Source organism: Camelus bactrianus, chromosome 22 (genome assembly GCF_048773025.1).
Source record: "Camelus bactrianus isolate YW-2024 breed Bactrian camel chromosome 22, ASM4877302v1, whole genome shotgun sequence".
Classification (NCBI taxonomy): domain Eukaryota; kingdom Metazoa; phylum Chordata; class Mammalia; order Artiodactyla; family Camelidae; genus Camelus; species Camelus bactrianus.
The window spans coordinates 8,661,275-8,687,600 of record NC_133560.1 but is presented as its reverse complement, the minus strand read 5'-3'; the positions used below and the strand labels follow the sequence as shown (position 1 = coordinate 8,687,600).

The window sequence follows — 26,326 nt, the reverse complement described above, 5'->3', positions numbered from 1 at the left end:
ACTTTCAGTATTGATATTTTGAGAATAATGATTATTTGAGCAAATACGCTCCAGACATTTAGACCAATAAGCATTTCCCCTCGTTTGCAGCTTCCTGCGATCTGGCCCCCCTCCTTCCCCACCCCACCCCACCATACATATTCTAGTATGTCTACTTGTTTGGCACTGTAGTTAGGATACATGTGAAGAATGCCATTTTTGAACAGCTCTGCTTGCTTTTTCTATGAGTATCTCTACTTGTGGAGTGATAATGAATGTTGTTTTGTGGAATCTCCATTTTTCTTAAATTTTTTTTTAATGGAGGTGCTGGAGATTGAACCCAGGACCTCGTGCATGCTAAGCATGGGCTCTACCACTGAGCTGTACCCACTCCCTTGAATCTCCATTCTTAATCATGCTCTTTCCCAGTTCCCCTTCGTTTCTTCCCAGAGTGTTGCACTTGGGTGTCCTGAGATTCCCTCGTTGTTCACGTACTGTTTTCCTTCTTTTCAGCGAATTGGGGACAGCGTACGTCTCTGCCACCACAGGTGCAGTGGCAACGGCTCTAGGACTCAACGCGCTAACCAAGGTACTCAGGCTTCTGCTTCCATAGCAAAGCTTCTTAGTTCTCACCTGCCTGACTCTTTAAGTCCCTCTGTTATTTCTCAAAATAGTTCAAGTCCTGTGATGGTCTTCTTACCGTCATTATCTTCAACTGCATATTTTAAGTATATCTTCCATAAGCCTGGGGAGGGGGGGGTCACTAATAAGATCAGCCAGAGCCCTGGTCTGTACGTGGCCCTGTGTGTGATGGGCTAAATGCTCACCCACGCGAACAGCCCACTGGGGGCTGTGTGCTGGGCTGCGTGCCTCCGGCCACATCTCTGAGAGGTGGAGGAGTCAGCCTCTGAAACCAAGACTCAGGGACTGCAAAGCCCCCCTTTCCATCATCCACACGAAGCCATCAAAATATCTTGGAAGTCTGCCTTGTCCCCATGTGGCCATGCTGGAAATATAAAAATACCTCCAGGAAACAAGTTTTGAAAGTGCTCTTGGCCCCGAGGTTCTGCCCAAATGGGACTCTGCCTGGTCAGCCGTTTTGGAGAAGAAAGAAGTATTTCCATTTAGTCCTGCGGGAAAAATAAGATGTTGCTCTTGGAATTGTCTTTTCTGCAGCACGTCTCTCCGCTCATAGGACGTTTTGTTCCCTTCGCTGCGGTAGCTGCTGCTAATTGCATTAATATTCCGTTAATGAGGCAAAGGTAAGGTTAATACACAGTCTAAGAGAGGACTCGCCCTTGACAGTAGGGGGCCCTTATAATACTTTGCTTTGTTGAAACTTTAATTTTTTTTTTTAATTTTAATATTTGCAGATGAAATTATATGAGATCTGGGATCTGCTTCCAGATAATCTGATGTTGGGGGTGAGGCTGGGTCTACTGATATAACAAGCTTAGCCATGAGTTACAATTTTTTTTTTTAATTGAAGTATAGTCAGTTACAATGTGTCAGTTTCTGGTGTAGCGCACAATGTCCCAGTCATGCGTATGTACATATATTCGTTTTCATATTCTTTTCCATTAAAGATTATTACAAGATATTAAATATAGTTCCATGTGCTATACAGAAGAAATTTTTTGAATCAATTTTTATATATAGTGGTTAACATTTACAAATCTCAAACTGCCAAGTTTAATCCCTTCCCGCCCCTTTTCTCCGAGTAACTGTAAGATTGTTTACTATGTCTGAGAGTCTGTTTCTGTTTTGTAGATGAGGCCATTAGTGTCCCATGAGTTACTAGTTATTAAAGCAGGCTGATGGGCCCACGGGGGTTAGAATGCTCTTATAATAAAACGTTTTAAAAAATACATCTCAAACTTAATGGCTACGTACGACTTTTTCTTTAAAAGAGGTTTTTTTTCCCCTTCCCCCCAAATTTTCTTTCGGGGTTTAAAATAATATTAATCTATATCTTTGGAAGTATTTTTTTAGAACTGGCAAAAATTAAAGGAGAAGAAAGAATGAGAAAAAGCATTTTGGAATGGATAACAAAAAACAGGGTAACAGTAGGAGCTGTAATTATAGTGTTAGTGACCATAGTTAAAAATCCAGTAGCACCGTGTACTTGTGACCCCTGTGTCAGTATCGTGTCAGTATCATGAGCTTGCTTAATGATGCCACGTATGATATCCATCTCGCATTTGGAAAATTGCTCAAGTTTGCACACGAGTGTAGACATTAGCCTTATCTGGCCTCTGCACTCATTAAGTCATAGTGTTATTGAAAATGCTACGCCCTTTTCTGACCAAGTTTACTAGTGTCCTTCTACTTTCGTGTCTATCGCATGAGGATTAAACTCGTCCGTGGTATCTAAAAATAGACTTGTTTCTTGCCAGAAATGTCACCGGAGTGGATTTTTGGATCAGGGAAGGACTCAGTCTTTTATAGCTGTTTCCAGCTGTTTGCTGAAGGCACCTGTGGACTTCTTTGCACGTTGTCTTGCTCTCTAGGGAACTCAAAGTTGGCATTCCCGTCACCGATGAAAACGGGAACCGCGTGGGCGAGTCGGCAAACGCTGCCAAACAAGCCATCACACAAGTGGTCGTGTCCAGGATCCTCATGGCTGCCCCTGGCATGGGTGTGTAGAACCGTGTCATCTACTCATGTAGCCGGTACATTTCCATCAAGCAAGCATTTGCGCAGCAGTGAGCAACTGCAGTGAGAATCACTCCCCTTGGTGGAAGCTGCTTTGGTGGTAGGGGAGTCAGTGGGGGGAGGCAGAAAACTAACAAATTAAGTAAAACATGTGAGATGGTAATAGGGCTAAGGGGGACAAGAGAGTAGGGGACCTGGGGGTGGAAGTAGACTGGACCGATGGGAGGGAGGGAGCCAGGTGGTTACGGGGCAGAGGGAACAGCAGGAGAGCAGGGAGCGTGCCTGGGGTGCTGAAAACGTCACAGGGAGGCAGATGCAGCTGGAGGAGAGAGAAGGAGGTGGGAACAGTAGGATGGAGTAGATGGATGTGGGTGGCCCCGCAGGCATTTGGATGGAACCCTGCCTTTTAGTCTGAGGAGTAGGAGGCCATGGAGGGCTTTGAGCAGGGAAGTGGAACAATCCAGCCTAGGTTTTAACTGCATGACTCCGGGTGCTGTGTTGAGAGCAGAGTGAAGAGAAAACAAGAACGCTGGTTGGTGATTGGTCAGGAAGCTGTCAGGTACCGCAGTCAAGAGATGATGGTGGTTGGACCAGGGCGGTGACAGTGGAGGTGATGAGAATCAGAAGGGAAAGAATCTGGTCCTTGTAAATCCCGAAAAGAAATTTCCAAAAGTTCTTCAATGGATATCATTTCTGCTAAAGATATATTTGTATCCATTGGCAGCCCTTGAAACACGAACCAAGTCGAGTTGGTTAGAGCAGCTCTTAAGAAGATGTGTGCCAAGCTACCTCTCAGCCATAGGGCTTGGAGTCAGCACGACCAAAAGCAGGAAATCTGTGCTGTTACTCAGGTCCTCAGAGAATCTCTGGTCCACTCCTAAGGCTCCTTAAGCTACACTGAGACCAGGGCTCTCAAGAAGGTTCTCAGACTTACTCAGAAACCAGAGGGCCTGAGAAATACATCACTCTTTGCAGAAAAAAAATGAAAATTAGTATGTTTAATTTCTTCATCTAAATTGAATGCACTTGGCTGTCAACTAGGCTCTCGGAGGAAAAGCATACTTCATCAAGTGCTGTCAAGTTTCCCCACTAATATTTTTTGTTGTCCTTAAATGCCTTTCGTCACTGTGAATACTCATCTGCAGGCAGGTAGGAGTGGGCAAATGAGTTGAAGAAAACGGCATGAAAGGAAAGTTTGAGGAGGCTTCCAGCTCCCCAGTTACATGATTTAACTGCCATTAAATGATTTAACAAAGAAACACCCTGGTGCCCCTGTGAGGTAGTGATGTGCCCTGTGGAGGGTGGGTGAACCATGGAAACCACAGTTGTGAAGTGCAGGTCCCAAGTCCTCTTAGTCCGGGACCAGCACGTCGTCACGCCTGCTGAGCCCAGCTTTCCAGACTTGCTGAAATCCAGGTGGCAATCCTTGCATCTCCCCTGGGCTGGCTTTTGGTTTTGTTCTTTCCCATTTTGAAAAACGAGGCTCCTCTTGGGAGTTCAGCAAGCCCAATGCGTGTGTGTCCAGTGGCTTGGTTATTTTAAACATTTATCTAGCCCCTGAAGAAGAAACAGTCTTTCAGTCCCAGTGAAATCCACAAGGTAACTGACATACTGAAGCAGTCGATGTGACAGTTGAGTCTGAGTCATGAGTAAATGAGCTAATGCTGCCTACGTGCATTATTGTATCTACTCATCCTGGCCAGTTTGATAACAATTACCCCTGTTTTATAGACGAGGAAAACAGAAAACTGAGGCTCAGCGAGGTGAGGGAGCTTTTCCAGGATCACCCAGCTAGCAGGTCATCTGCCTGACTCAACGCAGGAATCTTTATACTCTGCCCCACGCAGGATGGACACCCGGGCAAGGTTGCATTTGTTTCATAGGTTTAGGTGGGGAAAGTCCCCAATGTTTGTACTGTTGCACATTTAATGTTAAATGTAAAGTTCTCTCCAGGATTATAAAATTTTCTGGCCAGCAAAAAGCACCGCATTCTTCTTCCAAAATCTAGAGAGTAGAAACAGTGGATTTTTTTTTAATACAAAGATATTTTAAGGAATAATTGCAATTAATTTTACCCTGCCAGTGTGAAAATAACCTAAAAGTAATAGGATCCTTTTGTGAAATTGTTGAGGGAAAAAGAAAATCTGAGCTGAAAATAGACATTAATGAGGAATTAAGTGGATCTTTCTTTCCTTCCAGCCATCCCACCATTTATCATGAACACTTTGGAAAAGAAAGCCTTTCTCAAGGTAAGTCCCAGTTCTGTTTATCAGGGTCTCCATGCTTCCCATCCGTTTTCAGACTTCTAACTATACAGAGTGTTTCCCACGTAAAAAGTGAGCGAAGGATGGAAAGGCCAGTGGCAGTTGGGCACTTCATGGAAGACTTCATTTCTAATACCAGGCATTTGATAAAGCTCTCATAAACCTTCATTTACTGAATGCTGCCCGCTTCTCTTCAGAGGTTAATGCTCAGGTACACACTCATCTCAGTCACCAGTCGGATCCCTAGCTGGGTAATAATGAAGAGATGGGGCGTGTTGGGAATGATTCGTTTGTAAGTCACTATACATACTATCAGAAAGGAAAAACTAATTTGGAGTGGTAGCCTCCGAGAGCACGGAATTTAGTGCCCCGATGTATCTTTCTGTGGTGATCATATCTAATAATCCATTAATCTATCAGCCGTCTCCCCTCGAGGTCTGAAAAATATTACAGGATGAAGCTGTGATGTTAAGACTAAGACATCTCTGTGCACTGTCTGTATTCTTTTTGTAGCTTCTGTGATTCAGTGCAATAGTGTTTATGCTTCACCTTCATTCTCCAGCTTTTATAGCAAGTAGGAAGCGGCGGGATAGGGCTCATGCTGGGTTTGGAAACAGACACCGTTACATCCACCGGGGGAATGGGTCCGGCTCCGGCTGGAGGAGCGTGTGGGGGTGAACGCTGCAGCTCTCCTGGGGTGAATTGTTTTGGGTCTTAGAAATCAAACTGTAACACTGAGGGGACACAATGAGACTTTGAATAACAAAGGACATGGGTCACAGCCCTGCGCTTTCTGAATGATTTCAGGGATTAGGAAAGTTCTGAATGTCCAACAGGCATGTTCATGGGCTTGTCTGCTCGCTGTGGGCTCCAGAAGGAAGATTAAGGCTCACCCTGAATACTTCCAGCACAATTACATTCTTAGAAGAATAAGCCAAGAAAGGGTGCTTTGAAGAAGCAGTAAATGTTGAGAGCCTTGATTGACCAGCGTGCCCAGGTGGTTTCGTGTTGATGCACCAACCCCGTGTGGGTGGGAGAAGACCCCCCCTTACATCACCCCCTCGTGCTCTCCCTCGGGAGCTTTGGGTGTGTGAATGAATTCTATTCCCTGAGCTTCTTCCTCCAGCAGTTTTACATGGTGATGTGACTTGTGCGATCGGGCGTCACAGTAGCACTGTGGTGACTGAACTGCCCCATCGCACGGTAGAGCGTTCTCGGGGGAATCCACAGACCCCTGGGCCACCCCAGGAAGCTGCACCCTCAAAAGCTCTCTGAGTCCCCATCCAACTCCCGGGTGGCTTCCTAGAGCCTTAGCTGTAAGATTAAACAGAACTATGAAACAGTTACATACAGTTAATCAGTACAGCTATTCCTGAAGACCAAAATGTCATGGTGACCTCATTTGACATTTCACCTACTTGGATAAGCTCTTATTTTGAGGATCCAGGAAAAGATCTTGCCGACGTCTCTTTCTGCTGCAAAGTTCAGAAAAGATGAGCTCTTTAAAGCTGCCAAGGAATTCGCTTATGTGCTGGGATGGTGATGAGATCGTAAGACTACCGTATTACGTAAACATCTAGAACTCACCCACTTCGACATCTCAGTGGTTTTCAGACAATCTGAAAATAGTAAGGATGATAACGCTCCTTCCTCTGTCCGTCGCTGCTTTCCTCGTGGGAAGTGATTTAGGCTTTGAGGGAGAAAACCTGTCAAGTGAACTTCCAATGAGGACCATCAGCGTGACACTAGGAGGAGGTGGCCCATCCGGTAAACCTGCAACTTCACAGGCATTGAACTGATGCTCTGTGCTCTTCTCTGCTGGCCCTTGAGAAGTCACTGGGGTGGCAGTACTTCTGCCAGGGCGTCTGTTGTTGCACAGGTTGTCCTTTAATACCTTGGTGACAAACACTTGGTGACAGAAGACGTAGTTGGGCGTATTGCATCATTTTCTTGCGGAGACACAGACAGAAATTGCTACAAATACAGCCTGGCATTTTCTTACATGAAGCAACCAGCAGATGATCCAAGCAGCTGGCCTGCCATCGCCACACTGCCCTTGGCTTTTTCACAATCGTAAATGAGTAAATACTGTGTTTTCCTCCCTCGGCTTAGTTGGTGACTTTCAGCTTTGCTTTGGAACCAGACCCATGAATAATAATTTGGAGGTGTGCTACCTCACTCCCCCTCTGCCCTCACCCCACTCCCCGAAGGGTCTCACGTGGAGCCTGAAGGGGCCACTGGCATCAGAAGCCCCGTGTCAAGGTCGGGAGAGGCAGGCAGAGCAGCCCACCAGGCAGTCCCAGCGCCTTGCTAGCGCCAAAGGGTCTGGCTACAGTTGAACTCGTTCCAGCCTCCGTGGAGGATGCTGCTTTGAAAAAGCAACAGCTGAATGTGGTTGAGCTCCTCAGACGTACATCCCACTGCCATGTTCATGGTTGCTGTCAGACTGAAATACTGCATTTTGCCCATGAAGAGAAGACTTTCGGACTTAATCGGTAGTGTGGCCGTGATGAAAACCCAGGCAGAGGCTGCTTAGATGTGCATCCTGCATGCATTTCCACCTGCAAAGCACTGTCACGTGCTATTTTGAAAGGCAGGCTTTTTCCTGGCTCCTTTGACAGAAGCTCAGAGATCATCTCCTCAGTAGCTCATAAGGTCCATGTGGGTGGCATCTGCCTCGGTGGTCGGCCCTCTGTCCCTAGCTCCAGCACCCAGATGCACCTCTGTGCAAGGATGCACTGATCTGGGCTTTTACCTTGGACAAGACCAAACTCCTCTGCAAACATGAAATGAATTGAATGTTCTTGGCTTTTTTTCAACGGTGCACTTGGGGAGGCCTTGGCATGACTCATCCTTCCCCCCTACGCCTTGTCTTTTCCCAAATGGAGCCCTGGGAAGTGGCATTAGCTGGGGGCAGGTGACTCACAGAAATCTGTGCAGTCAACCAGAAAGTTCCCTGCTTAAAATCTGATGCTTCGCCCAGCAGTTTTCTTGAAGAATAGCTTCCGTGTTCTCTTTACCTTACTGGCATTTTCATTGAGAACAAAGCTGATGTGGTTTGGGTCAGATAAGGGCCCCTTATTTCTTAACCCCTGGTTCTTTTCATATTTTCCTTAATAAAGGTGGACGGCTCTGACTACTCAGTAGATTTCCAGGATTGTCTGCTGACTGAGTGTAGAGGTGGCGTTTATTTGTTCATTTATATATTTTATTCAGTAGCCCTCTGCCGAATGCCTGTTGCATGCCAAGCAACATGCTAGGTGCTAGAATCATAGAAATAGGGCGTGAGCCCTGCTCTCAGGGACCGTGAAGCACGGTGGTGGGGAGAGGCACAGGGCAAGTGGTTCCAGGACACAGTGAGTACAGTGTGGGGCACAGAGGAAGCGTACAGGAGGCTTCTCCCTCAGTTGCAGTTGGTGGGCAGAGGCTGGAAGAGGACTGGCCAGGGGCACATGCTCTGCAGAGGCTCCGAGAGGACACAGAGTGTGACTTACGGGGAGACTTGTGGATGGTCAGGTCGCCTGGGATGCTGGCCGTGTGTCAGGAACTGAAGGTGCCATATATAAAAATCAACTCCCAATGGTTCATAAAATCTCAATATAAAAAAAAACTACAACTGTCTAACTCCTAAAAGGAAAATATAATAGAACCTCTTTGAGACCTAGAGTTGGGCAAAGATTTTTTTTTGACACAACACTGAAAGCACCGTCCATAAAAAGAAAAACTGACAAATTGACTAAAATATATAAATGAACAAATAAACACCACCTCTGTACTCAATCCAAATGGTAAAATTCTGTTCTTGGAAAGCTATGAAGAAAATGAACATTCACACAACAGACTGGGAGAAAATTTATGCAAAGAATATATCTGATAAATGACTTGTATCCAGAATACATAAAGAACTCTCAACACTTGTTCAAGAAAACAACCCAATTAAAAAAAAATGGGCAAAAGGTTTGAACAGACATTTCACCAAATATATACAGATGTCAAATATGCACGTGGAAAGATGCTCAGCGTCTTTAGTCATTGGGGAAATTCAAATTAAAACCATGTTAGCTGCCACTAAATGCTTGTCAGAATGACTAAAATTTAAAAGACTGACCATAACAAGTGTTAATGAGGATGTGGAGGAACTGGAACTCTCATCCCCTGCTGGTGAGAATGTCAAATCTTATAGTTTGGCAGTTTCTTAAAAAGTGAAACATAAGCTTACCATGTGACCCAGCCATTTCACTCCTAGGTATCTGCCTAGAAGAAATGAGAACACATGTCCATAAAAGCCAGATGTTCACAGCGGCTTTATTTGCAATTGCCAAAGACTGGAAATAACCCAGATGTTCATGAACAAGAGGATGGATTGATCTGATTGTCATGAATCCACATAAGGGAACAGCTAACTCAGCAATAAGAAGTGCTGAGCTCTGGATGCACACAACCACAGGAATGAATCTCAGAATAATTACCCAAGACCGTAGCTACTATACATGTAATCCTAGAAAATAGGAACTAATACATAGTGACAGAAAGTAGATGAGAGGTTGCCAGGGAGCGGGTGACCCTGCGGTGTAGGGAAGACGGCGGAATTGCCCAGGACACGAGGAAGGAGGAAGACATTAGGGATGATGGATATGTTCATTATTTTGATTGTGGTGATGGCTTCACAGCTGAAGACGTATGTCAAAACTTGTACACAGTGAATCTGTGCAGTTTATTGTATGTTGGAAAGCTATTCGCGGAAAGATCATCAGGAGGAGAAAGAATCGAGAGTCAAGTTAACTTCTTGTAGTTTTTACCTCTTTGAAGATACGTCTTTTAAACTTACGATTCCTGTCTTTAATTCATTTAAACTTTTCATTTCAAATACCCTCCGTTTGCACGAGTCTGTAAGGTCCCTACTTGAAGGAGCTCTGAGGTTATCTAGGGGAAAACCACACATCGTCAGCTCGCTCGTGTATTCTCAGACTCAGTCCTGTTGAAGAAGTCGGGAAAGATGAGGCAGGATGCGGTGCTGGGGAGGGAGTCGGGAGGAGGGATGACGTGCAGGTTGGGGCTCACGGGAGACGTCAGAATTCTGTAGGATCCCAGTCATTGCCGAGAGCCTTTCCAGCAAAGCCGCCGCCAGCCTTTCGTTTGGACACGTCCATCGTTGAGATCACACACAGCTGTTCGAGAGTCCACTTGAAATGAGGGGCCGCTCTCACGGGCTCTCGTAGTCTCATCTTCCCACAAGATCTCATCAGTACCCGTCACCAAGTCTGTGGACCCACGCAGAGGGCGCACAGGGAGGTGCTGGGAGGAGCATTTCCCATCTCCTTGTGAAAATCCTTCATCATCGGTCGGAGCCAGTTGCCCCAGATACAGGTTTCCTCTCCTTGCTGTCCTTTGAGGGGTGAACACTGTGTGTGTCTCTGCTCATCAACGTTTCTCCCTTCCTCTCTAGTCCGTGCCTCCCTCCCCTCACATTAACCTGCGCGACGTACCCTTTCGCCAGAGGAGTCTCCTCGGGGACCAGGGTACGCCTCTGACGTGAGCCGCCGTGGAATTGTGGTTTTTTCACAGCTTGTGTTGACTCTTAACTAAGTTGGCTGATTTCCTTACAACCGATTCACAGCTTGGTCGCAGCTAGTTCAGTGGCCTGATTTAGAATAATCTAGAGACCTCATCCCTCTTTCAATTGTGTATTACACCTTTTTAAAACTCCTTTTTGAAAACTAAAAATCTAATGCACGTATTCTCCAAAACACCAAAGAACTCATTCATTTCCATTAAAAAAAAAAGTGATCGTTAAAAATGTGTTACGCCAGCAAGAGTTTTAACCATGCCGACAGCAACTAAAACCACGAAAGGAGAGGCACAGAGGAGGGCAGGTGGGCGGGGTGCTCGTTGGGCATCTGCTACGGTCCAGGCACGGTGCTAGGGGCTGTGTGAATGTTATCTGGTGCATTTTCACTTGCAAGCTTTGAGGATGCTGTGGTGATCCCCACCCTACAGAGAAGGAGACCAAAGCCTGGAGAGGTTGGGCTCCGTCTGCCCTTTCCCCACGGTCGGGATGAGCTGGTAGGACAGAGAGCTGCGTGCGGGTTCGTTAGTCTTCCAGCCTTGGAACCAGACTGCCCTGCCTCCCCGGCTACGAGAGAAACGATCGCGAAGCGATAATGGTTTCTCCAGCTCCCAGAGACAGCCAGGCAGCTCTCAGATGATACGTGCAGGGGAACGAAAGGAGAAGCCACCTAAGCTTTGCATGTGCGTCCAGCGACAGATCAAGGAGGGGACCGGGAAGTCAGGACTAACAGGCTTGTTGGCGTGTTACCCCCACATCTCACTAATCGCATTCCAGCTGGATCTTGTAATGGGGCGTGGCTCCTTCCCGTTTCCCAGCAGAAGAGGCGGTCTCTCAGAGCCTGTATGTGAATTATTCAAAATCATTTCTCTCTCAACACAGAGGTTTCCGTGGATGAGCGCCCCCATCCAAGTTGGATTGGTTGGTTTCTGGTGAGTAGAGTGACTTTGCTGTCATTAATTTCTCTGTCAAAGAGAAATACACGGTATATGAAAGGTGAGGGAAAGGGTGGATGACATGGGACACAAGCTTTTTTCTAATATTCATTTATTTAGTCGTTTATTTTACTTCTTTTTTTTTTAATGGAGGTGCTGGGGATTGAACCCAAGACCTTGTGCGTACTAAGCACGTGCTCTACCACTGAGCTGTACCCTCCCTGGGATACATTTGAAAAGTGTCAGACCATCCCCAGAACATCTGGAACTCATGGTCCCGGTAACTCAGCTGGAAGTAAACTGTCTTTAGAGAAACCTACAACATTTTAGGGCGATTGGCGTGATTCTTTTTTGAAGTCCTTTTATCTCTTTGATTTTTTAAAAAATTATTTTGGCTGTCATTGGTAATAAAATCACAAACAGGACATATTTTTGTGAAGCAGTGTAACACTCGAAGGAAAGAAAAGGAAGGAAGGAAGAGAATTGTTATAAAAGTAAGATGGTGAAAGAATCTGAAAATCAGCCATTTCAAAATGCTCTGATTTGTCTTTTGTTTGTTTGTTTTTAAGTTTGGTATTCGCTACGCCTCTGTGCTGCGCTCTGTTTCCTCAGAAAAGGTATGTATTTGTTACTCTTTAGAATAATCGTGAGTTCTGATCTTAAAATCCAGTTGAAGGTGCAGGTCCGTTTCACTACTGGGAAAGTTGACTCTCAAAACGGTAATTGAAACCAAGTCTCTAGAAGGCAGAGACAGAGGCAGAAATCAAACGCACGTCTGTTGAATTTCAAAACCCTCTTTGCCTGGCTCTTCTCTGCTACTGATACCTTCAAAAATGCTTTGTTCTTGTGTTAAGACTCAGGTTAGCTCGGGTGCAAATTTGCTTTTATAAAAATTTAAGTATGGTTCGTTTGTTGTCCGGTCCACTGGCCAAGGCATACTATCGTGCAGATGTATTAGAACTTCAGCTCCACCCCCAGGGACGGCAGTTACACACGCTTAGCTTCAGTGGTTGGTCTATTTGCTTCCCCACTTCTCCTACGCGGAGTTTTTGTTTTGCTTTGTTTTGCCTCAAAAGCTTTATTGTACACATGTCTTTCATCACCAGCTGCCTTTGAATCCTGCCTTTGATGTAGAACTGGATGGACGGGCACTAAATCAGCATCCTATAAACAGAGGGCTTCCGCCACCTTCCAGTCTAACATCACGGCGCAGAGAAGCAGCATTCTGTTGCCTTGCTGTGGTTTGTGTCACCAGGCCCCTGCCTCTGTAACACCCTCCGTGGCCGGTGGGTCCCCAGCGTGTGGCCTTCCATGCCCTGGGCTTTTATGCAGGTTTGAGATGAGGCGTTCTGCTCCAGAACTAGCTCCATCAGGTCCCTCTGAATGCCATCTTTTATCTGATCTTTCACTTGATAGATTTCAAAGAGAAGGAGCCTTTATCACTTTGATGCCTGTAGCCAAGCCCCGCCCTTGGGGAGGGCAGGACCCTCAGAATCTGTTTTCAGGCCCAGCACAGATGAATTTCCTCATCTAAAGAGGAGCACGCCTACCCATCTCATTGTGCAAACCCCAGAATCTCGGGGCTTCATAACAGAAAAACTTATTTCTTGAGTGCATAACTTTGGAATATCTGCATTTAGCACTTGACTTTGAACTCGGTGACAGAGATAGTGTCTGTGAAGTCCTGAGGAGCACGCCTGATAGCGAAGGAACTCTTCATAAATGTGGCTGTTCTTATTTTGAGATTAAAAGAATTTGAAAATCGTGGGAAGGGATAAAGCAGGAGTTCGAAATTTGCACCCCTTGGGGAGTGATGGAAATGTGAGCTATCTTGATTGTGGTGGTGGTTTCATGGCCTTGATTTTGTTTAAGTGTTAGGAGAAAAACCAATATATTCATTCTGATATTTGTTTTACGGAGTGAACTCTAGGTCTAGAAATTTAAAGATCTCTGTACCTGCTAGTGCCATGAAGTCACATGGTTTTACGTTTCGGAGACCAAGGACCCTCTCTCATCTTCCTCTATTTAAAAACAAAGGCTATGAGTCTGGATATTTCATGTACACATTTGTTTGTACGTTTGTTTATCTTTCTGTCCCTCACTAGTTAGGCAGAGTAATCATATCCCTTGGTTTGTAACACGCTGTCCTCATTGGTCCAGAAAGGACCCTCTTTTATTTTATTGATCTAAATGAAATAATGACCATTCAGGAATCCGCTGCCCAACCCATAAATAAAAATGTTGCCAATAGGTTATTTCTATCCCTGAGTTCTTCCAGCCCTTCTCCCTGCCTCCCCTGCAGATTTAATCACGGGGATGAATTTCATGCTGGTTATGCAGTTGCACTGAAAACTTACCATCATCGTATATAAGCATGAGCCTTATGGTGGTGTTTAGTTTTGCCTCCGTGGGAACCTTTCAGAGAAGACTGTCATATTCCTTTTGTTCAACATCATGTGACTAAGATCCCTCCCCATTATTGCATGGAGTTGCAGCTCATTCACTGCTGTGTGTTAGCCACTGTATGAATACACCACAATTATCCATTCTCCTACGTGAATGAGACGAAACGAAAACACTCTTAGCAAAACCCGTAGGAAGCAGCAAAAGGGTTGCTTTGAGAGAAGTTTGTAGATTTAAATGTTCCTATTGGAAAGAAAAAATGGCTGAAAATCAATGCAGTAAATGTCCAACTTAATTTTAAAAAGATAAATAAAAATAAACTCCAGAGACAGAAAAAAGAAGGAGTGAAGACCATAAACAAGTCAAATAGATAATAAAGAAACAATTGAGGGTCCACACAGTCGAAGTTGATCCTTTGAAAATAGAAACAAAGTAGACAATAATCTTACAACATCAATCAAAACCAAAAGGCACAATGATAATTATAAATGAAAAAAAGGCGAAACTACATAGATCCAACAGAGTAAAAAGATAAGAGCGTGTTATCAACATTATCACACAGTAGATGTGAAAACGGGCAAAATGGATGAATTCCTAGAAATGTATTGTCAACGCTGAAAAATTAGAAAATCTGCATTGGCCTCCAGCCGTGAAGGAAGTTGCAGTGATCGTTAAACTTCTCCCCACAAGGAAAACACAAGAACCCGGTGGTTTTACAGGGGAGGGTTACCCAAGTGTCAAGAAACAGATTATTCCAATTTTTTAAAACTCTCCTAGAAGATAAAAAAAAGAGACCACTGCCATCATCCATTAGGGTTTGAGTAACTTTAATTCCAAAATCGGATTTGTCCTTTAAATTGTATCAGTAGTAATTGTACATACTTACAGATCAGTGGAAATTCCTGCAAGGACAGAGACACAGTGTAGCCCGTTGGTTTGGGGCATGGCTTCTGGGTCGAGCTAGACTGGACTTCACATCTCAGGTGTAACTCCGGTTTCCTTATCTGTAAAACTAGGTTAATACCTGACTTTCAGAGTCTTTGTAAGAACTAAAATGCGTAATGTCTGGCCCCCAAAATGAGCAACAAGTCACAGCCATTATCATTCTCATATTATTTTTAAATTACCCAAGGAACCACTCCATAGGGGAAAAAAATAGCCAATGTGGGTTTTTTTTCTAGTTTCTTTCTATAGTCAATAATTTTTCCTTTTTTTGACATATGTTTATAAATCTGTAGCTGACCTTCTTTACCTCGTAGTTCACCACGTCTCAACTATCTTAAAGAACAATTCTTTTCAAAAGACAAATTACATGTCAGAATGTCAGCAGTTTCTCTGGGCAATTTCTCCTCATCCTTTTATAGAACATGTATGTATTAATAACCAAAAAAAAGAAAAAATAAGCTTTCATACACATACCCCTATAATACCTTCAAGTACATTTTTTTAAATCCCTAAAAGCAAAGACTCACAGTGGCCATTCTCAGTGGTGTGACTAAAGAGATGGTTTTTCTCGCACCTTCTAGCATTTTCTAGAAGTTTTAGCATTAGTTGCATTATTATTTATTAGACAGTGGACAGAAAACACATTAGTACAAGTGAATTTTTAGTGCTAAAAACTCCACTGAGTGCATGTCTTTTTTCGTTAGTGGTGAACGTTTATATTGTTTCCCTTGGGAAGTGGCGTGACCGCAGATTGTTTTCCGATGCCGTCAGTGCCTGAACGTACTACGACCATACTTCCTTGCCAACGATGAGTGCTTAAGCCTTTTAATAATGGGAGAGGTCAAGAGGGTCTCTCAGTGCACTTCTTGGGTCCTTAGCGACAATTTTCTGAAAGGCACAGGGTGCTCATTTTCTGGGCACACGAAGCGGTTTTCCAACAGGACTCTGACTGCACCAGTCATAGGGGCGGTGGGGGTCCCCTCTCTCCTCCCTTCACGTCCTAATGCCCACCCCCACCCGTGAAATAACCATGTCATCTGTCCCTTATCCCAGTTCCATGTCCGTGACAAGCCTGGAGGAGGAGCTGCGAGCCAAGATTCGAGAGACCCGTCCTGACTTACAGCGCGTGTACTTTAACAAGGGATTGTGAAGCAGGGGCAGAAACGCCTTCAGCCGGTCCCGCCAACCGCAAGCCCGGTGGTAGCCGAGGTGGCGAGGAATACCAGCCCGGGTCCTCCCAGTGACACAAACCTTTGAAAGATCCACGTTAGCCTTTTAGAGTCAAGCTGCTACATACAGCACAGCACCTGGTGTGGGCCGGGTGCCCCCACCTGTTGGCCCCCTTCCATTTGAATCACGGTCTGATTTACAGAGGCACCCTTCCTGCAGCTTTTTCCAAGGCCACTGTCCCAGCCCTCCCCCGGAGTTTTCGAAAGCCCCGCTAGGCATACAGTAGACGTTCACTAGCTGCTCCACAAATAACTTGATTATCAGTCGGCAGAAAGGAAATCTGTTTGAAACACTGAACTGTTATTCCCACTTTTGTTTCCAATCAAAGCGGTCTCAGTAGTGAGTTGGGGAAACGCAAAAGCTCTGAGGCCATACTGTGAAAAATGACTTGTACGTATTCAGGGCAGTTGGCCCCCAGTCTGAGCAGGAAGCATCGCAAAGTAGATGATGGGTTTCTTGGATTCATAGACAAAAGCTCCTTCAGATCAGATACCTCCTGAAAGTCATAGGAACAGGCAGTCGCGAGGCAAGCTCCCTGCTGTCAGCAGCTGTGTGCTTTCGTATTGCTGGTGGGTTTTCTTTGCCTGACTTTTAAATGTATCCTGTTTCACATTCCTGCGAAGGTGTTAATCTTCCCTTTACCTGTTGGCTTTATATTCAGTGATTTAAGCCAACGAGTCAACTAACTGAAATGTTAGTTAGAAAGGCAAATTTTGGAAGTCTTTCCAAAACCAGTGCAGTATGACTAGTTTGAATCTGGTTGTTTGCTGTTTTCTTGTTTTGTTTTGTTTTGTCTGTTTTGTTGTGTAGAAGCTCGTGTGCAGTTCGTTCACCTACAGGTCTTTCCGTGACATTGTAGCTCTGTTTGGCTTTCAGAAAGATACAGACACAGTGTGTGCGTGTGAATCCGTGACTAAGTGACATTTACTTGAATGTTGTATATTACATTCCACCCCCTGTGAGAATAACCAACGCCCGGACCACTGTTTTCATCACCCAGGTTAGCTTCACAAATAATACATTTAACGAAACAGAGATGATGTTTCAGTTCTGTCGAGGTTCAAAGGCATATGCAGAATAGTTATTTTATCAAGTGTAGGCCACTCGATTCAACTTGTAATTCAGAGACTTAATAAGTGAAAAAACAAAAATGTAGAAACTAATCTTGGCAGATTTTTTCCTGACAGTGTGACCAGCCTGAATTTCCTCACAAAGCAAGAATGGTGTGCCTCATGTCTGTGTTTCTGTTTTGTCTAAAAGGATTAATGGACCCAAAGCTTTGGGCCACTCTGAGCCTTTCTTTATGCTGCCAGAATTTCCTCGTTGAGAGTTTCTCTATTAAACCATCCCATGACATTCCGGCCTTGGATGTATTTTGTTGCTATAGAGGCGTCTCTTTAAAAATTGGTAAAAGCCGGAAATTCCAGGCACACCTCCACAAGGTGCTTCAAGGGCACTTATAACAAGAAACTAAAGCCCGTGAGGCCTGCCCTGCTCACCCCAGCTAATCTCAGAATCCCTCTCCCTTGTCCACTGGTGGCCCCATCTCAGAATCTTAACCTTCATTGAAAAATTTATGACCAGTTGGAAGATTGACAAAATAACCGAAATTTGAATACACACCAGGAGGACAGGACCAAAGCATCATGACACAAGGGATGACAAGCCTGGAAGTGTGTCTTTTTAAACACTATTTACTGAAGTTTCCGACTCCTGATGCTTTTATAGAGAAATATGAACTGTAGCGTCGAATTGTGGTTTATAAAAAGGAACAAATTGAGCCAAGATTGGCAGTCTTTGCTGATCTCTTTGAAATAAATAACCTTTTTTTGGAGGAAAGTTCACGTGAGGTGCAATCCGCTGGTAACCGCAAATAGTTATTAACATTGCTATGAACACGACATAAAGAATTACGACTGTAAGTGTTAACTGACTGGCAGTTTTGATTTCAGTATTAGCACCGTGTCTTGCCAGAGTTGGAGTCAATGTATTATTTCAGTTCGACTGGATGAAATGTTAAATAAACTTGGAATGAAAATAAATCCTCTCTCTGGTTTGTATGGAGTGGATGATGCAGTTTGTATGTTACGACCGATGGTACGTTTCATGTAAACTGAATCTCTCGGTACCATCAGTAACTCCTAATAGATGTTTTTGTAGTACACCTTAAGTGGGAAACAGATTCTAGTTCTGGCCACCAGCCTTCCACCTTCTCAAAGACTACGTGCACAGAGACGCACAGACCCCCCCACCAGCCCCACACAGCGCAACCCCAGGACCATTAGTTGTGCCCACAGCGGGAGTGAGATTCTGCATCAGACCTGGATGACTAACACCATTGCACAAGGTGGTGAGGTCACTCCGCTTTTATATCGTTTGTTGGATTCTAATGTGGAACTGGCATTTGCTGTGGTTCACAGAAAATATAAATTAACCCAAGATTGGGAAATGCCTTATTAACAGACTTCTTAAAGAGCTGTGAGCATTTTAACCTTCTTGGTCACATCTCTGCATCTGTTTCGCTACTGGAACTCAGTTTGTCACTAAAATTATGTAAATAAATCCAAGAGCTTGGGTCTAGGAGTCAGACGGAGCTGATGCAATCTTGGTTGTACCCACTTTTAAATATATGTATTTGGGCTACGGACATCCTCTGTGACCTTCAGTCTTGTTCATTTGGGTGATTTGAGAAAATGATTGAATCTACATCATAGAGTTGTAACCAAGGTACTTCCTGTACAGCTGTTCACATAGTGAACAGTCTGGGGAGGGTCACCCATCATGTATTTGTCTAGAGACACTGCCCATGAATTCAAAACGCCAGTGTATCAGTGCTAGCAGTAAGATTTCAGAACCCCGGCAACTTCCCCAGAGATAACCCACCACCTCACTAAAAATAGCAGATTAAAATGGTCATAGGGAGACACCTGAATCCATCCTTTTAAGATGTCTAACAATGAAGGATTTTGCCCAAACGAGATAGAGGTGGGAAAAGTCTCTGCTCACGGCTGAGAAAGCGGGGGCTTCCATAGTGAAATGCAAGTTCAAAGCTGCCTCTGGTGGCTTGAAAACTAGAATGGGAGCCAAGGTCTGACCCCCCAAACCGACAGCCCTGTCCAAAACTACAAACAACTGGGACACTAAGAAAATTAGTGTTTCCCTTGTGGATTCAGAATTTCACTGGGAACTGAGGAAATACAAAGTTACATTGGGTAGCTATGCTAGAAGGTATCACTTCAACCCCCGATGTTCAAAGTATGGTCCACAGCCCAGCGACATCCAGGTTTGCTAGAAATGTAAGTTCTCAGGGCCCAGCCCGGACCTACTGAGACAGCATATGTAAACATCGCAGCTGGAGAAGTTCCGGCTGTGCCCCGTCTCCCGTGCTCCATCAGGTCCATTTCAGATCAGCTTGTGATACTCTATGAATGTGCATATTTACCACTCCTCCCCCCCCCCCAGAGTCCAAGGAAGCATTTAGGTTCAATGTGGACATACCGAGGGACACAGGATCAACAGGCATCTGAGGGCAGGGATGTCCATGTGGTCCACTGCCAGAGCTCCAGCACCCAGAGCAGCCGGTCCTGGCCACAGGTCCACATGGTCATCGGGTTTAACCCGGGCTCTTGCTGGGGATCTGAAGCCATGTCCCTGTATTTCCAATTTCCAATTGTGGAAAAGAATCCACTTGGCATTGTGCAGAGAGGTCATCACCAGGATGCAGAAAGAACAGGGACCATGAGAGTTTCTGGGAACAGAGCTGGAAAGGAGCAGCGTCCCTAGGCATCCAGAGGCAAAGTGGCCGCAAGCAACCAAGTTGTGACCAGGGTTTGTCTGGAACCAGCCGGTTTGTCACTCAGGGCACCACTGGCCCTGGAGCTCCTGGAGCAAAAGGAGCATTGGTGATGAAACTCACAGGGGCTTGTTTCACACTCAGGGAGCCCATGGTCTGCCCAGTTTTAAAGAGATGGGATCTGAGGCTCAGACAGGTGGACTGACTTGTGTAATGTCACATGGTGATCCAACCACCATCTCAGTCCACGCCTGTCAAACTCCAAAAAGTGTCCTCCACTGTATTTCATGGCCTCTCCATCAATTAGAATAGTTAGAACTAGCTCTGGTACAGCATTTTACAATCCTCAAAGTGGTTTCACGTCTGCATACATTACTCCTTGTTTTACCGAGTCCAAACTCATTCGGCTCACCATACAACAGGCCAGTAAATCTGGAGATGAGGTGCTGGGGCAAGGAATAGCGACTTTATTCGGAAAGCTGGCAAACCAAGAATATGGCAGACGAATGTCCTGGAGAACCACCTCCCCCAAATCAGAATCCAGGCTCCTTTTATACTAAAAAGGAGAGGGGGTGTGGTTGGTTGTTGCAAACTTCTTGGTGTAGGAATCCTTTGTTCTCGCAGCTGTCCAGGTGGGTCAGATCATGGTGCCCCTATAAAACCTCTAAGAAAACAAAGGTTATTTTCCATCCTGCAACTTGTTATCTTTATAGGAGTGCAAAAGTGTTAATATCCTTAAAGGTCAGAGCCCTGAGAACAGGCTCTCCTGTATATTTCAGGCTAAAGGCAAGTTTGTTTTACGAAAGGTGCAGAGCCAGCAAGACTAAGCCTGGAAAACAGGGCACAGGGTTAAAGCCAACAGAACAGGTCTCATATGGAGTCAGGTTTGTTGCATTACTCTTGTAATACCGCCAAGGGTTCCTCTGAGCATCTCTTCATTAAAAAGGTGGGGGAAACAGTCTTGAAGAAGTGAAATCACTTACCACAAACCTAACTTGGTGAATTCAAAGGCTATATAAAAGAATGTATTCACATTCCTTCATATACACCAGCAAACAAAAGGTTTGTAGAACGTACAGTATTCAAATAAGCACCCAAAGGTCAAAGGCAGGTCGGCAAGGTCATTGCCAGATGGGGTCCCCTATTACAGTAACAGGAGCAACAGTTCTCACAGTGTGGTACCAGGACCAGCAGTTATAGCATCAGTGGGAATGAGAAATGCGTGCTCTCAGGGCCTTTCTCCTTGTACTGAATCAGAAACTCTAAGGTGGGACCCAGCCAACTTTTAACAAGCCCTCTGAATGATTCTGACACCAGAAATTCAAAAAGTATGGAGGGATAAATTAGGGGTTGGGGATTAACAGAAGCACATCCCTATATATAAAATCGATAAATAACAAAGACCTACGGTATAACACAGGGAACTATATTCACTTTCTTCGGAGAGAGCCGCAGGGCGCAGAAGCGCCGCCAGGCAGCAGCATTGCCTGCAAGACGCGCGGCTGGAGCCTGCCGATCCCTGGAGCTGCCGGCAGGTGGCGCAAGGCAACGGACTTCGGCCTGCCAACGTGGGTCTCTGGATTTCTGATGCTAAGTCCGGAAGAGGGTGCAGGAAGCTATGAGAAGGACCAATGTGATCTCTTCAGCTGCAGCAAGTTGGAAAGATGCCCTGGTTTGGCGTCCGACGGGCAGGAATGGAGTCATCCACTGGGGCTCATTTTCCAGGGTACCGGATTCCCAGTGGGAGCGGGACAGAGCGGAACCAGAACCAGACCAGAGTCAGTTCCCGCCCTCGGGACTATCAGTGCTGTGACGCAGGCCAGTCACACCTGGAATCACACCTGGACAATGAACCCTGAGCCCGGCTGGCTGGATGAGGGGAGCTGGCAAGCAGGGTCGGCTTGAAGGAGCAGGAATTTTCTCAGTGGCAGGAGGCAGGGGGCAGGAAGAAAATTGGGGCTCCTCGAGGGCAGGGGAGAGTCCATGTGACAGACCTGGAAACCAGGGAGACAGTGGCTGAAGGTTGTGTGCACCAAGGGAAGTTTGGGGAAGATGCTGCCAGGTTATCAGGGCCAAGTCGTGGGGGCCCTTCGGTGCCCAGTGAAGGAACATGGACTTCATCCTGAAAGCAGGGGGTCCTTCTCAGGGTGGTTTGTGCAGGGGAGGAACAGCAGTCAGGTCCTAGCTCTGTCTCTTACTGTTTCTTGCTAAGAGACAAGCCAGATCCCCTCTCTGAGCCTCAGTGTTCTCATCTGTAAGATGGAGACAATAAAACCCACCTTAGATCTTGCGGTGAAGGTTAAAATGGACAGGTGGCAAGCCGGAAGTCATGACTTTCCTTCCCCTGCCGTTTAATTTCTCTGTAATAACGTCCAAACGGGAAAGGCGGGCAGGCCATTTCCAGTACGGCCCCCGAGCCAGCTTGGTAAACATCAGTAGTGCGGGGAGTCGTCCCAGCCAGCTTCCCGGGGTGGGAAACCGGTTCATCGTGTGTGATTGCAATCAAGAGCAAGTTCTTTCCTTTTATAATGAAAATGTATTTTAATCATGTGCAATCTCCAGGAAAGATGGTCGCCTGAGAGAACAAGTTTTTTTTAAATAAGAAAAAGCTAAAAATAGAGACAAAGATGTCGATGCTATTGAAATTCCAAAGGATGCAACCTCGCGTTACAAACTCTGAATAATAATTTCGGTCTGGAGGAGGGGAGATGCCTGGGACCCGTTTCCCCAGTAGAGCGGTGACAGGTGAAGCAAGAGACTAAGGGCTGGGCAGCTTTCCCCCTGGATGGCGCGGGTGCTGGCGACTGAAACACGGAAGAAGCAAAAGATTTCCTTCCAACACGGCCTCCTCACCGAGAAGGCTAAGTCACGTCGGAAAATCCAGTAGTGATGACCCGATGAGGAGGAAGAGGGTGCTGTCACCGTGGGAGAAGCTGGGTCTGGATCCCACTTCCGAGGGGAAATTTCAGCTTCCCAGGAGCAATGAGGGGCTGGGGAGCAAAGAGCAAAGGAAGCCCCAGCTGCTGGCTAGGGCCTGATAATTAAAAAAAAAAAAAAAAAAAAAAAAAGAGTAGAAAAGAAAAATGGAGGGAGGAAGAGGAGGTGGCTGGACCGAAAAGCCGCCTGGACCAGGGACCAGCTGTGGCTGCAGTTCTCAAGTCTGGGAGTTGAGATTAGGGAACAGAGGGTCTGAGGGAAGGGGACCCTATCCTTGAAACTGGGCACCCCTGTTTGGGTGTAGGGCGGGATTTCTCACCCTGGCTGCACCCCCAAAATCTCTGGGAGAGAGTGTCACCGGTCCTGTTGCTCAGGCCCCATCCAAACCAATGGCTTCCCAATATGCGGGTGTGGCCTGGGAATCAGCATTTGGGGCTCCCAGGACTCAGGTTCTGAGGTGCAACCAGGGGTGAGAACTGCTGTCCTAGAGCTCAAGGAGTACTTTGAGGTGGTGTAACGACTTTGGAGGTGCTGCGGGGGGCGGGGAGAACGGTTAATGCACTGCAGTGACACGAATGCCCAGCGGTCAGCTGCAAGTATGGGCGTGAATTACCATTTAAATCCACTAGGCCACCGGGGAGCCCCCATTCCAGGCGGTGATGGCCAACAGTCACCGAGCAGTCATCTTACCCTGTCACCACCTCGTGTAACCTCACAACACCCTCTAAAATAACTACCACCTCGGTTGCTCCCATTTCACAGATGCAATTACAGGGTTTCTGGGTCTTGCCAGAGGTCATCCAGCCCGTATGCGGCAGGGGGCGGCAGAAGCCCGGCGGCAGAAGCCCGGCGTCGGGTGTTAGCGCTTCCTGGCTAATCCGCCAGCTACCCTTGGGGTCCTGCCCAGGCCCTCCCGCAGCCTGGCTTCCCTCCACGGGAGGGGACGGAGCCAGCCTCCTGACCCCAAGGAAACAGTATCCAGGACTCCATGCCCACGGGCCTGGGAGAAGGGACCCGGACCTTTGCGGAAAGCAAACAGCAGATGTCCCTGGGGCCGCAGCTCGTTAGCTCTGGGGAGCGTGGCTCTGAAGAGAGTCCAGTGTGAGTGGAGTTTGCAACTGGACAGATGGTGCATGCGGAACACCGGAGGGTGCCCTATTCTGGATGCGCGCCTGCTTCTCCCGTCCTTTGCCTTCGTCCAGGCTCCGCCTCACGCTCCTCCTCCATGCCCCGCCTTCTTTCATGCCTCAACCTCTCTGACCTAAGAAGCTCTTCATTTTTACTACCAAAATAACGCATGCTCATAAGAATAAGCTAAGATGGCGCAGAAGTGTATAAAGTGATAACTTCCTTCTCCTAACCCCAGCCCCAACACTACCATCTCCAGGGGTAACTGGTGTAACTGGGTCTATGTTCATCTGGACACTGTCTATGCTCGTGCAAACGCATATGCTCACCTGCGAGTATATTTGATTTGACTTTATAGAAATGAAATATATATGTTATACTCTAATCTTTCCTATTTCCCCTTAAAACATAAGCTGTGGATGTTTTTAAAGGTAATATATAGAGATTGATGTGGGAGGCCCCATGAAAAGACTGGCAGGACTCACAGGCAGGGACACTACTTTCCCACCAATGCCATCCGGTTCCCTGGTCCAGCAGTATTCTCTCGCTCTAATGCTTCTGTAAAACCGCTTGCTTCTAGGAAAGCAGAACTTACCCCTAAGATTCTGTTGGTCCCTGAAGCTCACTCCTGATTGGTCCATTTCTAATACCTCATTTGCATAAAGCTCACTCCTGATTGGTCCATCTCTATCACTCCTGATTGGTCCATTTCTAACACCTACTCTGCATATGATGTTGCAAGATGTTGTAAAATGTTGCAAATTCTTGACTTGTAGCCTATAAAAGCCTGTGTAAACCTACAGATGGGGTCCAGAGCTTGGAATGTTAACTCCTCTGGGCCCGCTGGCTTAATAAACTTGAGTTCTCCAGCTCTCTGAGTGCTGCTTGGTCTCTTGCCAGGATCCAGGTTGCTGTTAACACTGAGCTGTAACACACTTTGCTCTAACAAGATCTTCCTCATTATTCTTAAGAGTGTCATAGAATTCTGAAACATTCATTCCTATAATTTTTTTGTTTTGCTTTTTTTTTTTTTTTTTTTGATGGGGGTACTGGGGATTGAACCCAGGACCTCATGCATGTTAAGCATGTGCTCTACCACTAAGCTATACCCCTAATTTATTAATTATTCTTCTATTAGTGGACATTTCTGGTTTTTTCCACGTTTTTGCTCCTATAAAAAAAAATTCTGTTGTGAATATCCTTGTGCAAAGCTTTATAATTTCATGATGTTATTTCTTTAATGGAGGTTCTTAGAAATGAGATGAGCTGGGTCCTAGGATGCAAGCATTTGCAAGTTGGATATGAAGATGCAGGATGATGATGAAAGCTAACTGTATTTAGCGTTTATTTTGACGTACCAGGCATTGTAAGTGCAATTTATTCATTAGCTCACTTAAGCCTCTTATCAACTCTATAAAAGAAATTATAAGACTATTATCCTCATTTTTCACACAATAAAATTGAAGCTTAGAGAGGTTGAAACCCTTCCCCCAAATCACACAAACAGTAAATGGACTCTCCTCCAAAGAAGTTCCACTCTAGCACCAGTGCCCATTTCCTCATACCTTCCCCAGCATAAGACACAATTGTCTCTGTAAGAACTGAAAATCTTAAGGTAACTTTTCGAAGTTTACTTCTTACCCTTTGAGGTTGAGCATCTTCTGGGTGTCCATTCTTTTGGACCATTGTCTCCTCGACTTGAACCAGAGCCTCCACTGGCTCCTCCTGCCAGGCTTCCCTGTATTAGCCCATCCTCCACATTGCCTGAGCAGGCACTCCCTCTCCTGAAGCCCTTTGACAAAGTCCTTGGTCTGACATGTGAGACTCTCCATGACCTCATCCCTGCCAACCTGTCCAAGTGAATATCCTCTCTCTGGCCCTCCTGTCTCTTTCCCATTGGCTTTTGCAAGCCATGTCCACGTGCTTTTGCATCTCTGAGCCTGCACACATGCCACTTCCTTTCTTCCTAGAAGGCTTTTCCATCTTGGATATGCCTGGCAAACTCCTACTCATCCTTCAAAGCCCAGGGGAAATGGTGGGCTTCCTTCTTGAAACCAAGAAGAACACCAAAATATTAATGGTGATAGTGAGACTGCAAGTGATATTTACTTCTGTTTTAGACTTTTTTTTTGCTTTCTAAATGCTTTGAAATAAGTAACTATCACTTTTATAATTAGAAAAAATACAGTTAATTTCTTCATCTGTATTTTATAAAGTAGTGCTTTAGGCCCTGACCTACATAATTCTAAATTGTTTTTCAGTTGAGTCTTTCAGAGGAAATTGCTTGCCTCCTCTGTTCATTTGGGTCCAAGTGGGTATCTTCCTCTGAGAAATTTCCAGGTACCTGGCATATAGTTGACACTTAAAAAGTAAGTGTCTGCTGCTAAATGCATTAATTAATAAGTAACTAACAAAAAAGTCAAGCACGTGCACGAACACACACACACACACACACACACACACACCCCTTGGCTGACTTCTAAAGTGTAAG

At 45.7% G+C, this 26,326-nt stretch overlaps 1 protein-coding gene and 1 non-coding gene across 6 annotated transcripts in view; one reads left to right on the top strand and one right to left on the bottom strand.

The window, feature by feature from the left end:
- The window catches only part of SFXN1 (sideroflexin 1), a 33,440-nt gene extending 15,421 nt beyond the window's left edge, over nt 1-18,019 (top strand). For 4 of the 5 annotated variants that reach the window (XM_074350268.1, XM_074350266.1, XM_045510082.2 and 1 more), the window contains 8 exons: nt 493-568; nt 1,156-1,241; nt 2,490-2,617; nt 4,834-4,883; nt 10,345-10,417; nt 11,347-11,396; nt 11,969-12,016; nt 15,801-18,019. In XM_074350268.1, coding sequence (XP_074206369.1) covers nt 493-568; nt 1,156-1,241; nt 2,490-2,617; nt 4,834-4,883; nt 10,345-10,417; nt 11,347-11,396; nt 11,969-12,016; nt 15,801-15,863 — 574 coding nt within the window. In that variant the 3' untranslated portion in view covers nt 15,864-18,019. The remainder of the gene's footprint in view (nt 1-492; nt 569-1,155; nt 1,242-2,489; nt 2,618-4,833; nt 4,884-10,344; nt 10,418-11,346; nt 11,397-11,968; nt 12,017-15,800) is intronic. The other variant, XM_074350267.1, reaches the window with a different exon arrangement.
- A 6,857-nt stretch (nt 18,020-24,876) lies between these two features.
- On the bottom strand, nt 24,877-24,948 carry TRNAV-AAC (transfer RNA valine (anticodon AAC)). Its single transcript has one exon. It is a non-coding gene; the product is annotated as a tRNA-Val (tRNA).
- Between the last annotated feature and the right edge of the window lie 1,378 nt (nt 24,949-26,326).